Source organism: Ascaphus truei, chromosome 13, assembly GCF_040206685.1.
Source record: "Ascaphus truei isolate aAscTru1 chromosome 13, aAscTru1.hap1, whole genome shotgun sequence".
Taxonomy (NCBI): Eukaryota; Metazoa; Chordata; class Amphibia; order Anura; family Ascaphidae; genus Ascaphus; species Ascaphus truei.
In genome coordinates this window covers 49,234,431-49,250,601 of record NC_134495.1, presented here as the reverse complement: position 1 = coordinate 49,250,601, position 16,171 = coordinate 49,234,431, and the positions used below count along the sequence as shown (strand labels likewise).

Sequence of the window (16,171 nt, the reverse complement as noted above, 5' to 3'; positions counted from 1 at the left end):
AACCCCAAAAAGGTCCTTACTTGTTTTTTTGTGACTGGCCTTGGCCAATTTTGTATCGCCTCTACTTTGAGTGTTTGTGGTTTGAGTAACCCTCTACCAATAGAATACCCCAGATACTTGGCCTCCTCCAGACCAATAGTGCATTTAGCGGGGTTAGCAGTTAGTCCAGCAGACCGAACTGCGTCGAGCACAGCTTGGACCTTTGGAAGGTGGGACTGCCAATCTTCACTATGGATTACCACATCATCCAGGTAGGCGGCAGCATACCGAACATGTGGTTTTAAAATTTTATCCATCATTCTTTGGAATGTGGCGGGAGCTCCATGTAAGCCAAAAGGCAGCACCTTATATTGAAAGAGGCCGTCTGGGGTTGAGAAGGCTGTTTTTTCTTTTGCCCTTTCTGTGAGGGGAACCTGCCAGTACCCTTTTGTTAGGTCTAGGGTTGTGAGATATCGGGCTTTGCCCAGTCTCTCTACAAGTTCATCCACCCTGGGCATAGGATAAGTATCAAATTTTGACACCGCATTTAGTTTCCGGTAGTCATTACAAAACCTTGTTGTACCGTCTGGCTTTGGGACTAAAACTATAGGGCTGTTCCACCCACTTTGGGATTCCTCAATTACGCCTAGTTTTAGCATTTTTTTAACCTCTAAACTTATAGCCTCTCTCTTGGCCTCTGGGATTCGGTACGGTTTAAGGTTAACTCGGACCCCCGGTTCAGAGACTATGTCATGTTTAATTACGTTAGTTTTACCTGGCTGTGTAGAGAAGATTTCTTTGTTCCTTCTCACTAAACTCTGGACCTCTCGTTTCTGATGCACGGACAGTGTTTCAGCTATGCTAACCTCTGGGTCAGTTTCTTGATTCTCTGACGGACCTGGGGGTACTAGGGTTAACAAGACCTCTCTATCTTTCCAGGGCTTGAGTAGGTTTATATGGTAAATTTGCTCAGGTTTCCTCCTACCTGGCTGCCTTACCCTATAATTTACTTCTCCCACTCTTTCCAAGACCTCATATGGCCCATGCCATTTAGCAAGGAATTTACTCTCCACGGTGGGAACCAGAACTAGTACCCTATCACCTGGAAAAAAAATTCTGACCCTAGCACCCTTATTATACGTATTCCTTTGTGCTTCTTGAGCTTTCTCCATGTGTTCCCTCACTATGGGTAGGACTGCAGCAATGCGGTCCTGCATCTGGGCAACATGCTCTATTACACTTCTGTAAGGGGTAACCTCGTGTTCCCAAGTTTCTTTGGCTATATCCAGTAAGCCCCTTGGATGTCGGCCATACAATAGTTCAAACGGGGAGAAGCCTGTGGATGACTGGGGAACTTCCCTAATGGCAAATAACAGGTATGGTAACAAACAGTCCCAGTTTTTCCCATCCTTATCGACCGCCCGGCGTAACATGCTCTTTAAGGTTTTATTGAACCTTTCCACTAAACCATCTGTTTGTGGATGATAGACTGAGGTTCTGAGATGCTTGATTTTTAGGAGTTTACATAGCTCTTTTGTTACTTGGGACATAAATGGTGTTCCCTGGTCAGATAAGATCTCTTTAGGAATTCCGACCCGGGAAAACAGAAGTACTAACTCTTTTGCTATGTTTTTAGCAGAGGTGCTACGTAGGGGAACTGCCTCCGGATATCGGGTAGCATAATCTAATATTACCAATATATGCTGATGTCCCCTAGCAGACTTTATTAGGGGTCCTACTAGATCCATAGCAATCCGGTCAAATGGTACCTCTATTATGGGAAGGGGTACCAATGGGCTGCGGTATGCTTTGAACGGGGCGGTGATCTGACATTCTGGGCATGAGGAACAATAGTTTGTAATTTCTGCCAGAACCCCAGGCCAATAAAAGCTTCGGAGAACCTTTTCTTTTGTCTTTTCCACCCCTAGGTGTCCCCCCAATGGATGACTATGTGCGAGGTGTAATACTACGTTACGGAATGTCCGTGGTACCAACAATTGTTTAGTTGTAACTGATTTTCTTTTATCAACCCGATATACTAGGTCGTTCTCTACCTCGAAGTAGGGGTAAGCAAGTGACCTATCTGGTTGGCCATGAGTACTATTCTGGTCCCGTATATTTCCCCTTGCTACCGCTAATGTGGGGTCCTCCCACTGGGCCTTCTTAAAACTCCCAGGACTGACCTCTAGGTCAGCGAGGGTCTTATCCTGTACTGGGGTGGTAAGTGCCTGATCAACATCTTGATTTGGGGTATTCCCTACCAAAGTAGTGATGGGGAAGGGAATTTCACAGCACTCCTCCTTTTCCCCCTTCTTATTTGGGCCCTCGTCAACATCCATTTCTGAAAAAGGGAAAGGATTTGTTTCTTCTAACACTTCGTTATGGTCCGCTATTGAACTCTGGGCGCTATTCTGAGCTGGGGACCACATTTTTAGAAAATGGGGAAAGTCGGTCCCTATTAACACATCATGTGCCAGTTTGGGTACAATACCCACCTTGAAATCTAAAGAACCAAATTCTGTTTCAAAAAAAACATCAACAGTGGAATATTCATGATTATCCCCATGTATACAACAAATTGCCACTCTTTGTGAACTGTTTACCTGTTTCTTCTTAATGGGCAATAGGTATTCGGACACTAGTGTGACCATGCTCCCAGAGTCAAGAAGTGCCCGAACCCTCTTACCATTAACCTTTACAAATGCCCACAGATGGTTATTCAAGGGGTCCTCTGGGCTAGGGCCCATACATTGGGACAACAGCGAATAAGGTTCCACGCTGTTGCATTGCATGGGCTCATCATTTAGTGGGCAGATTTTTGCTGTGTGGCCCCTCTCATGACAATTTACACATTTAGGTACATAGTCTGTGTCCCACTTAGAGCCTTTTCCCGGCTCCCCATGTTGGCTATTGCCCTTAGTGTGCGAACCACTGTTGCTGGAGCGGCGTGAAGGTGGTCGCCGCTCTTCAGCGCCCCTTAACCCCGGTACCCTTTTACCGTCTCTGGAAGAGTCCTGGAACCTCGGGTAGTGGGGTTGCTCCACGACTGTGGGTTGCGGGTGCTCTTCTGCTGCACTGTACCTTTCTACAAGGGCCACAAGCTCATCCGCATTGTGGGGGTCACTCCGACTGACCCAACGACGTAAGGCAGAGGGAAGTTTCCTCAAGAACTGGTCCATGACCAACCGTTCCACGATGTGGCTTGCTGAGTTGATCTCGGGTTGTAGCCACTTCCGGGCGAGGTGGATGAGGTCATACATCTGGCTTCGGGTGGCTTTATCCATCGTGAAGGACCATGCGTTAAACCTTTGGGCACGAACAGCCGTGGTTACGCCAAGGCGGGCGAGGATCTCGAACTTCAACTTTGCATAGACGTTAGCTTCGGCTGGCTCTAGATCAAAGTAAGCCTTCTGGGGTTCGCCGCTTAGGAAGGGTGCGATTAGACCAGCCCACTCAGCTTCTGGCCATCCCTCTCTCTGTGCCGTGCGTTCAAACGTGAGAAGATAGGCTTCCACATCATCCAAGGGTCCCATCTTCTGAAGGTAGTGGCTTGCCCTGGTCATTTTCGGAACTGGGGCTGCCGCTGCCAGTGGAAGGTTACGGATAGTCCCCCTCAGGATCTCGAGTTCCTGCTGTAAGCCCTGAGCGAACCGCTGTTGCTCCTCTCTCAGCAAGCGGTTTGTCTCTTGCTGGTGTGCATTCGCGTTTTGCAGGGCTTCATTCGTCTGTTGCTGGTTTGCATTCGTCTGTTGCTGGTTTGCATTCGCCTGTTGCTGGTTGGCATTAATCTCTTGCTGGGCTATTAGCAGCTGTTGCTGGGCTGCATTCGTCTGCTGCTGGTTTGCATTAGTTTCTTGCTGGGCTATTAATAGCTGTTGCTGGGTTTCATTCGCGTCTTTCTGGGCAGCGACATTGCGTACCAGCGCACCCACCACGTCTTCCATCTTGTTTGCAGAGGATGAAAAAAACTTTTTTTTTTTTTTTCTTCAAAGTTCTTCAACCCGCAGACCCCCTAGTGCTCTGCCCGCATTCTCCACCATATGTGACAAACGGCTTACTCCGGGGCTCCGCCGTCTGTCCGGGACTGTTAGAACACGGTCTTTTAGGGTAGGTTAAATGATGAGACGTCACGTACTGTTCCTTTAAACAGGCTATGCCTGGTTTATTCAGTCCCAGGCACTGGGACTGCTACAGTGTAAACAGAAAACAAAGCCAAACAAAAAGCTGCTCGTCTGAGCGATAACTTAAAACTTAGATGTCCCTGACTCAGAGTTGGAAGTGGCTTGTCCACTTCCACCAACAAAATAAGTACCTTTGCAGTCTTTAGACAAACTAACAGAATGATTGAAGCGATTTGGGAAAGAGGCTTTCTCACCCCTCTGCAGTTCAGCAGCCTCCCAGGCTCTTGGGCGGGGCCCAGAGGAAACAGGAAACAGGTCTTATATACCTGAACTCTAATCAGCATGACAGGTGACAGAAAACAGGCAGCAGACAAACTGTGGAATGGAGTGCCTGTACTACGAGGCTGCCCTGTTCAGCTTAGACAGGACAGAAACTGTTCAGTATCCTGGGAGCCCTGTATATGGAGTTTATTACCAACCCCTGGTTTCTGTCACAATACTGAAAGCCTTTATATTTTCACACATATACAGTATTTCTCCCCTGGAATATCTTCTCATGACCTTCATCTGCTACCATGAAAATGGGCAAATCATTACAGAGATCTGGAAGACCATCTGCCCCTGCCCAGGACACACATGTTCCTGTCAACTCAGTGTAGGGTTAATTCCACATTACACGTGGGGGAGGGGGTTAATCACATGGAAGGAATAGGGAACTTGTGTCACCTCTTGGATATTTTCCACACAAGACAGACTCCAGAAGAGAGGAGAAGCGACCGTGCAGAGAGAAGGGACATCTTAGATACAGAGAACTAAACAAAGGTAGGAAGGTACCAAATTACCACTATTGATGCAAAGCTCTGCCGATACGCAGTGATCATTAATCTGATAAAGATACACACTGCTCTGCGTGTTACAGATACACACTGCTCTGCGTGTTACAGATGCACACTGCTCTGCATGTTACAGATGCACACTGCTCTGCATGTTACAGATACCCACTGCTCTGCGTGTTACTGATACACACTGCTCTGCGTGTTACAGATGCACACTGCTCTGCGTGTTACAGATACACAATGCTCTGCGTGTTACAGATGCACACTGCTCTGCATGTTACAGATACGCACTGCTCTGCGTGCAACACATACACACTGCTCTTTGTGTTACAGATACGCACTGCTCTGCATGTTACAGATACACACTGCTCTGCGTGGTACAGATACGCACTGCTCTGTGTGTTACAGATACGCACTGCTCTGCGTGTTACAGATACAAAAAACTCAAAAATAGGAGCGCATGAAATGAAACCAAGAAAACCCCAAATTAATACATATACTTTATATCATAGAAAGAAAATTGATCATATAAACACACATATACAAAAACATAGTAAATCAAAAACTGTCTAAAATGACACTAATAGTAAGTACATATAGAGCCCAAGCAACGTGGAGTGATGGGGTTAACACCTTAAATCACAAATGTCCTAGTTGTAACAGGAAGGGAGAATGTGCTGGGATTGCTAGATGGAAAAACACAGACCTTAAACACTCTAATTCTCCTGTGAACTCCTCCTGGTATAGCTGAGCTCTGCAACAACACCAACAGACCATTGTCACGTTTGTGTTACAGATACACACTGCTCTGCATGTTAGATACACACCGCTCTGTGTGTTACAGATACGCACTGCTCTGCGTGTTACAGATACACACTGCTCTGCATGTTATACACACTGCTCTGCATGTTACAGATACACACTGCTCTGCGTGCTACGGATACACACTGCTCTGTGTGTTACAGATACGCACTGCTCTGCGTGTTACAGATACACACTGCTCTGCATGTTATACACACTGCTCTGCATGTTACAGATACACACTGCTCTGCGTGCTACGGATACACACTGCTCTGTGTGTTACAGATACGCATTGCTGTACGTGTTACAGATACACATTGCTCTGCGTGTTACAGATACACACTGCTCTGTGTGTTACTGATACGCATTGCTCTGCGTGTTACAGATACACACTGCTCTGTGTGTTACAGATACGCATTGCTCTGTGTGTTACAGATACGCACTGCTCTGTGTGTTACAGATACGCATTGCTCTGCGTGTTACAGATACGCATTGCTCTGCATGTTACAGATACACATTGCTCTGTGTGTTACAGATACGCACTGCTCTGTGTGTTACAGATACGCATTGCTCTGCATGTTACAGATACACATTGCTCTGTGTGTTACAGATACGCAATGCTCTACGTGTTACAGATACACATTGCTCTGCGTGTTACAGATACACACTGCTCTGTGTGTTACAGATACGCATTGCTCTGCGTGTTACAGATACACACTGCTCTGCGTGTTACAGATACGCACTGCTCTGTGTGTTACAGATACGCATTGCTCTGCATGTTACAGATACACATTGCTCTGTGTGTTACAGATACGCAATGCTCTACGTGTTACAGATACACATTGCTCTGCGTGTTACAGATACACACTGCTCTGTGTGTTACAGATACGCATTGCTCTGTGTGTTACAGATACGCACTGCTCTGTGTGTTACAGATACGCATTGCTCTGCGTGTTACAGATACGCATTGCTCTGCATGTTACAGATACACATTGCTCTGTGTGTTACAGATACGCACTGCTCTGTGTGTTACAGATACGCATTGCTCTGTGTGTTACACATACACACTGCTGCTCTGTGTGTTACAGATACGCATTGCTCTGTGTGTTACAGATACACATTGCTCTGTGTGTTACACATACACACTGCTGCTCTGTGTGTTACAGATACGCACTGCTCTGCATGTTACAGACACATATTGTTCTGCGAGGCAGGTTATATAAGTGATGGTCTTCAGGTTTCTATTGGGAAATGTTCATGAGGAAGTGAGATGGTTACAGTTACTGTTCCAAACAGTAGGACTGAGGTTTTCCCAACTGTCTCTCTCTTCCTCTCACCCACAGGGTCCTCCTCACCATGCTGGAACACCCCACCGCTGCGACCAGTAAGTCCCTGCCCGAAGCTCCCTCAAAACAATGAGGTCCAGATCCTCCTCCTACATTACAATCTCCAGCACTAATTGTCACCTTTAATGAAACCGCCTATTCTGATTTAATCACAGTAAAGACGTGTCGCCCCAAGAACTTACATTCTTTTTTCTCTGATCTCTGGAAGGTGCAGACACTTCTGCTGGGACACAGCCATGCAACCGGGAGACAGTGGCAGAAAGCTGGTGTCTCTGACTGACGTCTCTCTGTTTATCTTGTTTTGCAGTGGTTTTCTTCGGTATGCTGTCTGCGACTCTAGCAGGTAACATACGCTCTACATTTTAAGGGAGATTGAAATGTCCCTAGTGCAAGAAATGGCATCATAGGGACTAAGTACTACTCTCCTCATAAGAGCACCTACATGAGCATTAAACCTGGTTTGCTTGTGGTCCTGTCAAATGTAAAAGAATTGAAAGCAGTGAAATTTGTAAACTGTGAAAGAAACTTTGAGTGAGATTTACACTTCGCCTCTTCCTCTTTTATCAGTTGTTTTTTCCTTCTTTTTTTTTTTTAAACAGGAACAGGATTAGGATATTGTGCAACATATCTTAAGCAATGTGATGAACAGACAAAGCCGTAATGTTAACCCCCTCAGTGTGCTTGTAGGAAGATGTTCTGTGTCCCAATCCTTGCCACTCCCAAACTCCAGGAGGTGTTGCAGGCAGGGCCGCCAACAGAAATCATGGGGCCCAGGACAAATTAAAGGAGCAGGCTCCCCCCCCCCCCAACCCATAGCGCACTTCCCCCCAAAACCCATAGCACACCTACCACGAAAAAAACATTACAATGCAATCTGTTTATTTTTATATTTTCAACAAAAGACAAAGATACCCAATGCTACATCCAATGTGACAAAAGGCCTGGGGGAATTCAGTATGAGCCTGGGGGGAGGGGGGTTAAGTATGGGCCGGGGGGGGGGTTAAGTATGGGCCTGGGGGGTTAAGTATGGGCCTGGGGGGGTTAAGACTGACTGCCTGGGTGCGTGGGTAGGTGACTGGCTGACTGCCTGGGAGACTGCGTGGATGGGTGACTGCCTGGGTACCTGCCTGCCTATGTGCCTGCCTGGGTGGGTGACTGACTGCCTGCCAGGTGATTGGGTGACTGAAGGACTGACTGACTGGGTGACTGACTGGGTGACTGAATGACTGACTGGGTGACTGAATGACTGACTGGGTGACTGACTGGGTGACTGAAAGATACCCAATGCTACATCCAATGTGACAAAAGGCCTGGGGGGATTCAGTATGAGCCTGGGGGGAGGGGGGTTAAGAATGGGTTGGGGGGGGGTTAAGTATGGGCCTGGGGGGTTAAGTATGGGCCTGGGGGGTTAAGTATGTGTGACTGACTGCCTGGGTGCGTGGGTGGGTGACTGGCTGACTGCCTGGGAGACTGCGTGGATGGGTGACTGATTGCCTGGGTGGGTGACTGCCTGACTGCCTGGGTGGGTGACCGACTGCCTGCCTTGACTGACTGCTTTGACTGACTGCCTGGGTGGGTGACTGACTGCCTGGGTGGGTGGGTGACTGACTGTCAGGGTGCGTGACTGACTGACTGCATGCGTGGGTGGGTGCGTGACTGACTGCCTGGGTGGGTGGGATTCAGTATGAGCCTGGGGGGAGGGGGGGTTAAGTATGGGCCAGGGGGGGGTTAAGTATGGGCTTGGGGGGGTTAAGTATGTGTGACTGACTGCCTGGGTGCGTGGGTGGGTGACTGCCTGACTGCCTGAGTACCTGCTTGCCTGGGTGCCTGCCTGGGTGGGTGACTGACTGCCTGCCTGGGTGGGTGGGTGACCGACTGCCTGCCTTGACTGACTGCTTTAACTGACTGCCTGGGTGGGTGACTGACTGACTGGGTGGGTGGGTGACTGACTGTCAGGGTGCGTGACTGACTGCCTGGGTGGGTGGGTGATTGCCTGCCTGGGTGACTGCCTTCCTTGGTGGGTCACTGCCTGCCTGGGTGACTGCCTGCCTGCCTAGGTCAGTGGGTGGGTGACTGACTGCCTGCCTTGGTGGGTGGGTGACTTACTAACTGCCTGCCTGGGTGGCTGACTGCCTGCCTATGTGACTGACTGATTGACTGCCTGGGTGGGTGACTGACTGCCTGGGTGTTTGACTGACTGTCAAGGTGCGTGACTGACTGACTGCGTGCGTGGGTGCGTGACTGACTGCCTGGGTGGGTGACTGACTGCCTGCCTGGGTGACTGCCTTCCTGGGTGGGTGACTGCCTGCCTGCATGGGTGGGTTACTGATTGCCTGCCTGGGTCAGTGGGTGGGTGACTGACTGCCTGCCTGCCTTGGTGAGTGGGTGACTGACTAACTGCCTGCCTGGGTGACTGACTGCCTGCCTATGTGACTGACTGACTGACTGCCTGGTTGGTGGGTGACTGACTGGGTGACTGACTGCCTGGTTGACTGGGTGACTGACTGACTGGGTGACTGACTGACTGGGTGACTGAAAGATACCCAATGCTACATCCAATGTGACAAAATGCCTAGGGGGATTCAGTATGAGCCTGGGGGGAGGGGGGTTAAGTATGGGTCGCGGGGGGGTTAAGTATGGGCCTGGGGGGGTTAAGTATGTGTGACTGACTGCCTGTGTGCGTGGGTGGGTGACTGCCTGACTGCCTGGGTACCTGCTTGCCTGGGTGCCTGCCTGGGTGGGTGACTGACTGACTGCCTGCCTGGGTGGGTGGGTGACCGACTGCCTGCCTTGACTGACTGCTTTGACTGACTGCCTGGGTGGGTGACTGACTGCCTGGGTGGGTGACTGACTGCCTGGGTGGGTGACTGACTGCCTGGATGGGTGGATGACTGCCTGGGTGGGTGACTGACTGACTGGGTGGGTAACTGATTGATCGCCTGGGTGGGTGACTGACCAACTGGGTGGGTGACTGACCAACTGGGTGGGTGGGTGACTGACTGCCTGGGTGGGTGACTGACTGCCAGGGTGTGTGGGTGACTGACTGGCTGCGTGCGTGGGTGGCTGACTGCCTTTTACTGACTGCCTGGTTTGGTGACTGACTGCCTGGGTGAGTGACTGGCCATCTGGGTAGGTGGGTGACTGACCGCCTGGGTGGGTGACTGAATGCCAGGGTGCGTGGGTGACTGACTGCGTGGGTGGGTGACTGACTGCCTGGGTGGGTGCGTGACCGACTGCCTGCCTTGACTGACTGCCTGGGTGGGTGACTGCCTGGGTTTGACTGACTGTCAGGGTGCGTGACTGACTGCGTGCGTGGGTGCGTGACTGACTGCCTGGGTGGGTGATTGCCTGCCTGGGTGACTGCCTTCCTGGGTGGGTGACTGCCTGCCTGCCTGGGTGGGTGACTGACTGCCTGCCAGGTGATTGGGTGACTGAATGACTGACTGGGTGACTGACTGGGTGACTGAATGACTGACTGGGTGACTGAATGACTGACTGGGTGACTGACTGGGTGACTGAAAGATACCCAATGCTACATCCAATGTGACAAAAGGCCTGGGGGGATTCAGTATGAGCCTGGGGGGAGGGGGGTTAAGAATGGGTTGGGGGGGGTTAAGTATGGGCCTGGGGGGTTAAGTATGGGCCTGGGGGGTTAAGTATGTGTGACTGACTGCCTGGGTGCGTGGGTGGGTGACTGGCTGACTGCCTGGGAGACTGCGTGGATGGGTGACTGATTGCCTGACTGCCTGGGTGGGTGGGTGACCGACTGCCTGCCTTGACTGACTGCTTTGACTGGCTGCCTGGGTGGGTGGGTGACTGACTGTCAGGGTGCGTGACTGACTGACTGCATGCGTGGGTGGGTGCGTGACTGACTGCCTGGGTGGGTGCATGACTGACTGCCTGGGTGGGTGATTGCCTGCCTTGGTGACTGCCTTCCTGGGTGGGTGACTGCCTACCTGGGTGGGTGACTGACAGCCTGCCTGGGTGACTGCCTGCCTGCCTATGTGACTGACTGACTGCCTGCCTGGGTGACTGCCTGTCTGCGTGGGTGGGTGGGTGACTGATTGCCTGCCTATGTGACTGACTGACTGCCTGCCTGGTTGACTGGGTGACTGACTGACTGACTGGGTGACAGACTGACTGGTTGACTGAATGACTGACTGGGTGACTGAAAGATACCCAATGCTACATCCAATGTGACAAAAGGCCTGGGGGGATTCAGTATGAGCCTGGGGGGAGGGGGGGTTAAGTATGAGCCAGGGGGGGTTAAGTATGGGCTTGGGGGGTTAAGTATGTGTGACTGACTGCCTGGGTGCGTGGGTGGGTGACTGCCTGACTGCCTGAGTACCTGCTTGCCTGGGTGCCTGCCTGGGTGGGTGGGTGACCGACTGCTTGCCTTGACTGACTGCTTTAACTGACTGCCTGGGTGGGTGACTGACTGACTGGGTGGGTGGGTGACTGACTGTCAGGGTGCGTGACTGACTGCCTGGGTGGGTGATTGCCTGCCTGGGTGACTGCCTTCCTTGGTCAGTGGGTGGGTGACTGACTGCCTGCCTTGGTGGGTGGGTGACTTACTAACTGCCTGCCTGGGTGACTGAAAGATACCCAATGCTACATCCAATGTGACAAAAGGCCTGGGGGGATTCAGTATGAGCCTGGGGGGAGGGGGTTAAGAATGGGTTGGGGGGGGGTTAAGTATGGGCCTGGGGGGTTAAGTATGGGCCTGGGGGGTTAAGTATGTGTGACTGACTGCCTGGGTGCGTGGGTGGGTAACTGCCTGACTGCCTGAGTACCTGCTTGCCTGGGTGCCTGCCTGGGTGGGTGACTGACTGCCTGCCTGGGTGGGTGGGTGACCGACTGCTTGCCTTGACTGACTGCTTTAACTGCCTGCCTGGGTGGGTGACTGACTGACTGGGTGGGTGGGTGATTGCCTGCCTGGGTGACTGCCTTCCATGGTGGGTGACTGCCTGCCTGGGTGACTGCCTGCCTGCCTGCCTGCCTAGGTCAGTGGGTGGGTGACTGACTGCCTGCCTTGGTGGGTGGGTGACTTACTAACTGCCTGCCTGGGTGACTGACTGCCTGCCTATGTGACTGACTGATTGACTGCCTGGATGGGTGACTGACTGCCTTGGTGGGTGACTGACTGTCAAGGTGCGTGACTGACTGACTGCGTGCGTGGGTGCGTGACTGACTGCCTGGGTGGGTGACTGCCTGCCTGGGTGACTGCCTTCCTGGGTGGGTGCCTGCCTGCCTGCCTGCCTGGGTGGGTGACTGACAGCCTGCCTGGGTGACTGCCTGCCTGCATGGGTGGGTGACTGATTGCCTGCCTGGGTCAGTGGGTGGGTGACTGACTGCCTGCCTTGGTGAGTGGGTGACTGACTAACTGCCTGCCTGGGTGACTGACTGCCTGCCTATGTGACTGACTGACTGACTGCCTGGTTGGTGGGTGACTGACTGGGTGACTGACTGCCTGGTTGACTGGGTGACTGACTGACTGGGTGACTGACTGACTGACTGGGTGACTGAAAGATACCCAATGCTACATCCAATGTGACAAAAGACCTAGGGGGATTCAGTATGAGCCTGGGGGGAGGGGGGTTAAGTATGGGTCGCGCGGGGGGTTAAGTATGGGCCTGGGGGGGTTAAGTATGTATGACTGACTGCCTGGGTGCGTGGGTGGGTGACTGCCTGACTGCCTGGGTACCTGCTTGCCTGGGTGCCTGCCTGGGTGGGTGACTGACTGCCTGCCTGGGTGGGTGGGTGACCGACTGCCTGCCTTGACTGACTGCTTTGACTGACTGCCTGGGTGGGTGACTGACTGCCTGGGTGGGTGACTGACTGCCTGGGTGCGTGGGTAGGTGACTGGCTGACTGCCTGGGAGACTGCGTGGATGGGTGACTGACTGCCTGGGTGGGTGACTGCCTGGGTACCTGCCTGCCTATGTGCCTGCCTGGGTGGGTGACTGACTGCCTGCCAGGTGATTGGGTGACTGAAGGACTGACTGACTGGGTGACTGACTGGGTGACTGAATGACTGACTGGGTGACTGAATGACTGACTGGGTGACTGACTGGGTGACTGAAAGATACCCAATGCTACATCCAATGTGACAAAAGGCCTGGGGGGATTCAGTATGAGCCTGGGGGGAGGGGGGTTAAGAATGGGTTGGGGGGGGGGTTAAGTATGGGCCTGGGGGGTTAAGTATGGGCCTGGGGGGTTAAGTATGTGTGACTGACTGCCTGGGTGCGTGGGTGGGTGACTGGCTGACTGCCTGGGAGACTGCGTGGATGGGTGACTGATTGCCTGGGTGGGTGACTGCCTGACTGCCTGGGTGGGTGACCGACTGCCTGCCTTGACTGACTGCTTTGACTGACTGCCTGGGTGGGTGACTGACTGCCTGGGTGGGTGGGTGACTGACTGTCAGGGTGCGTGACTGACTGACTGCATGCGTGGGTGGGTGCGTGACTGACTGCCTGGGTGGGTGCATGACTGACTGCCTGGGTGGGTGATTGCCTGCCTTGGTGACTGCCTTCCTGGGTGGGTGACTGCCTGCCTGGGTGCGTGACTGACAGCCTGCCTTGGTGACTGCCTGCCTGCCTGGGTGACTGCCTGTCTGCGTGGGTGGGTGACTGCCTGTCTGCGTGGGTGGGTGGGTGACTGATTGCCTGCCTATGTGACTGACTGACTGCCTGCCTGGTTGACTGGGTGACTGACTGGGTGACTGACTGACTGACTGGGTGACAGACTGACTGGTTGACTGAATGACTGACCGGGTGACTGAAAGATACCCAATGCTACATCCAATGTGACAAAAGGCCTGGGGGGATTCAGTGTGAGCCTGGGGGGAGGGGGGGTTAAGTATGGGCCAGGGGGGGTTAAGTATGGGCTTGGGGGGGTTAAGTATGTGTGACTGACTGCCTGGGTGCGTGGGTGGGTGACTGCCTGACTGCCTGAGTACCTGCTTGCCTGGGTGCCTGCCTGGGTGGGTGACTGACTGCCTGCCTGGGTGGGTGGGTGACCGACTGCCTGCCTTGACTGACTGCTTTAACTGACTGCCTGGGTGGGTGACTGACTGACTGGGTGGGTGGGTGACTGACTGTCAGGGTGCGTGACTGACTGCCTGGGTGGGTGGGTGATTGCCTGCCTGGGTGACTGCCTTCCTTGGTGGGTGACTGCCTGCCTGCCTAGGTCAGTGGGTGGGTGACTTACTAACTGCCTGCCTGGGTGGCTGACTGCCTGCCTATGTGACTGACTGATTGACTGCCTGGGTGGGTGACTGACTGCCTGGGTGTTTGACTGACTGTCAAGGTGCGTGACTGACTGACTGCGTGCGTGGGTGCGTGACTGACTGCCTGGGTGGGTGACTGACTGCCTGCCTGGGTGACTGCCTTCCTGGGTGGGTGACTGCCTGCCTGCATGGGTGGGTTACTGATTGCCTGCCTGGGTCAGTGGGTGGGTGACTGACTGCCTGCCTGCCTTGGTGAGTGGGTGACTGACTAACTGCCTGCCTGGGTGACTGACTGCCTGCCTATGTGACTGACTGACTGACTGCCTGGTTGGTGGGTGACTGACTGGGTGACTGACTGCCTGGTTGACTGGGTGACTGACTGACTGGGTGACTGACTGACTGGGTGACTGAAAGATACCCAATGCTACATCCAATGTGACAAAATGCCTAGGGGGATTCAGTATGAGCCTGGGGGGAGGGGGGTTAAGTATGGGTCGCGGGGGGGTTAAGTATGGGCCTGGGGGGGTTAAGTATGTGTGACTGACTGCCTGTGTGCGTGGGTGGGTGACTGCCTGACTGCCTGGGTACCTGCTTGCCTGGGTGCCTGCCTGGGTGGGTGACTGACTGACTGCCTGCCTGGGTGGGTGGGTGACCGACTGCCTGCCTTGACTGACTGCTTTGACTGACTGCCTGGGTGGGTGACTGACTGCCTGGGTGGGTGACTGACTGCCTGGGTGGGTGACTGACTGCCTGGATGGGTGGATGACTGCCTGGGTGGGTGACTGACTGACTGGGTGGGTAACTGATTGATCGCCTGGGTGGGTGACTGACCAACTGGGTGGGTGACTGACCAACTGGGTGGGTGGGTGACTGACTGCCTGGGTGGGTGACTGACTGCCAGGGTGTGTGGGTGACTGACTGGCTGCGTGCGTGGGTGGCTGACTGCCTTTTACTGACTGCCTGGTTTGGTGACTGACTGCCTGGGTGAGTGACTGGCCATCTGGGTAGGTGGGTGACTGACCGCCTGGGTGGGTGACTGAATGCCAGGGTGCGTGGGTGACTGACTGCGTGGGTGGGTGACTGACTGCCTGGGTGGGTGCGTGACCGACTGCCTGCCTTGACTGACTGCCTGGGTGGGTGACTGCCTGGGTTTGACTGACTGTCAGGGTGCGTGACTGACTGCGTGCGTGGGTGCGTGACTGACTGCCTGGGTGGGTGATTGCCTGCCTGGGTGACTGCCTTCCTGGGTGGGTGACTGCCTGCCTGCCTGGGTGGGTGACTGACTGCCTGCCAGGTGATTGGGTGACTGAATGACTGACTGGGTGACTGACTGGGTGACTGAATGACTGACTGGGTGACTGAATGACTGACTGGGTGACTGAATGACTGACTGGGTGACTGACTGGGTGACTGAAAGATACCCAATGCTACATCCAATGTGACAAAAGGCCTGGGGGGATTCAGTATGAGCCTGGGGGGAGGGGGGTTAAGAATGGGTTGGGGGGGGTTAAGTATGGGCCTGGGGGGTTAAGTATGGGCCTGGGGGGTTAAGTATGTGTGACTGACTGCCTGGGTGCGTGGGTGGGTGACTGGCTGACTGCCTGGGAGACTGCGTGGATGGGTGACTGATTGCCTGGGTGGGTGACTGCCTGACTGCCTGGGTGGGTGGGTGACCGACTGCCTGCCTTGACTGACTGCTTTGACTGGCTGCCTGGGTGGGTGGGTGACTGACTGTCAGGGTGCGTGACTGACTGACTGCATGCGTGGGTGGGTGCGTGACTGACTGCCTGGGTGGGTGCATGACTGACTGCCTGGGTGGGTGATTGCCTGCCTTGGTGACTGCCTTCCTGGGTGGGTGACT

At 53.4% G+C, this 16,171-nt stretch overlaps 1 protein-coding gene across 2 annotated transcripts in view; it reads left to right on the top strand.

The window, feature by feature from the left end:
• Positions 1 to 4,633: 4,633 nt before the first annotated feature.
• LOC142465177 (Fc receptor-like protein 5) overlaps positions 4,634 to 16,171 on the top strand; it is a 47,819-nt gene continuing 36,281 nt past the window's right edge. The window contains exons 1-3 of one of the 2 annotated variants that reach the window (XM_075569146.1): positions 4,634 to 4,922; positions 7,081 to 7,121; positions 7,391 to 7,426. In XM_075569146.1, the coding sequence (XP_075425261.1) occupies positions 7,094 to 7,121; positions 7,391 to 7,426 (64 nt within the window). In that variant the 5' untranslated portion in view covers positions 4,634 to 4,922; positions 7,081 to 7,093. The remainder of the gene's footprint in view (positions 4,923 to 7,080; positions 7,122 to 7,390; positions 7,427 to 16,171) is intronic. The other variant, XM_075569145.1, reaches the window with a different exon arrangement.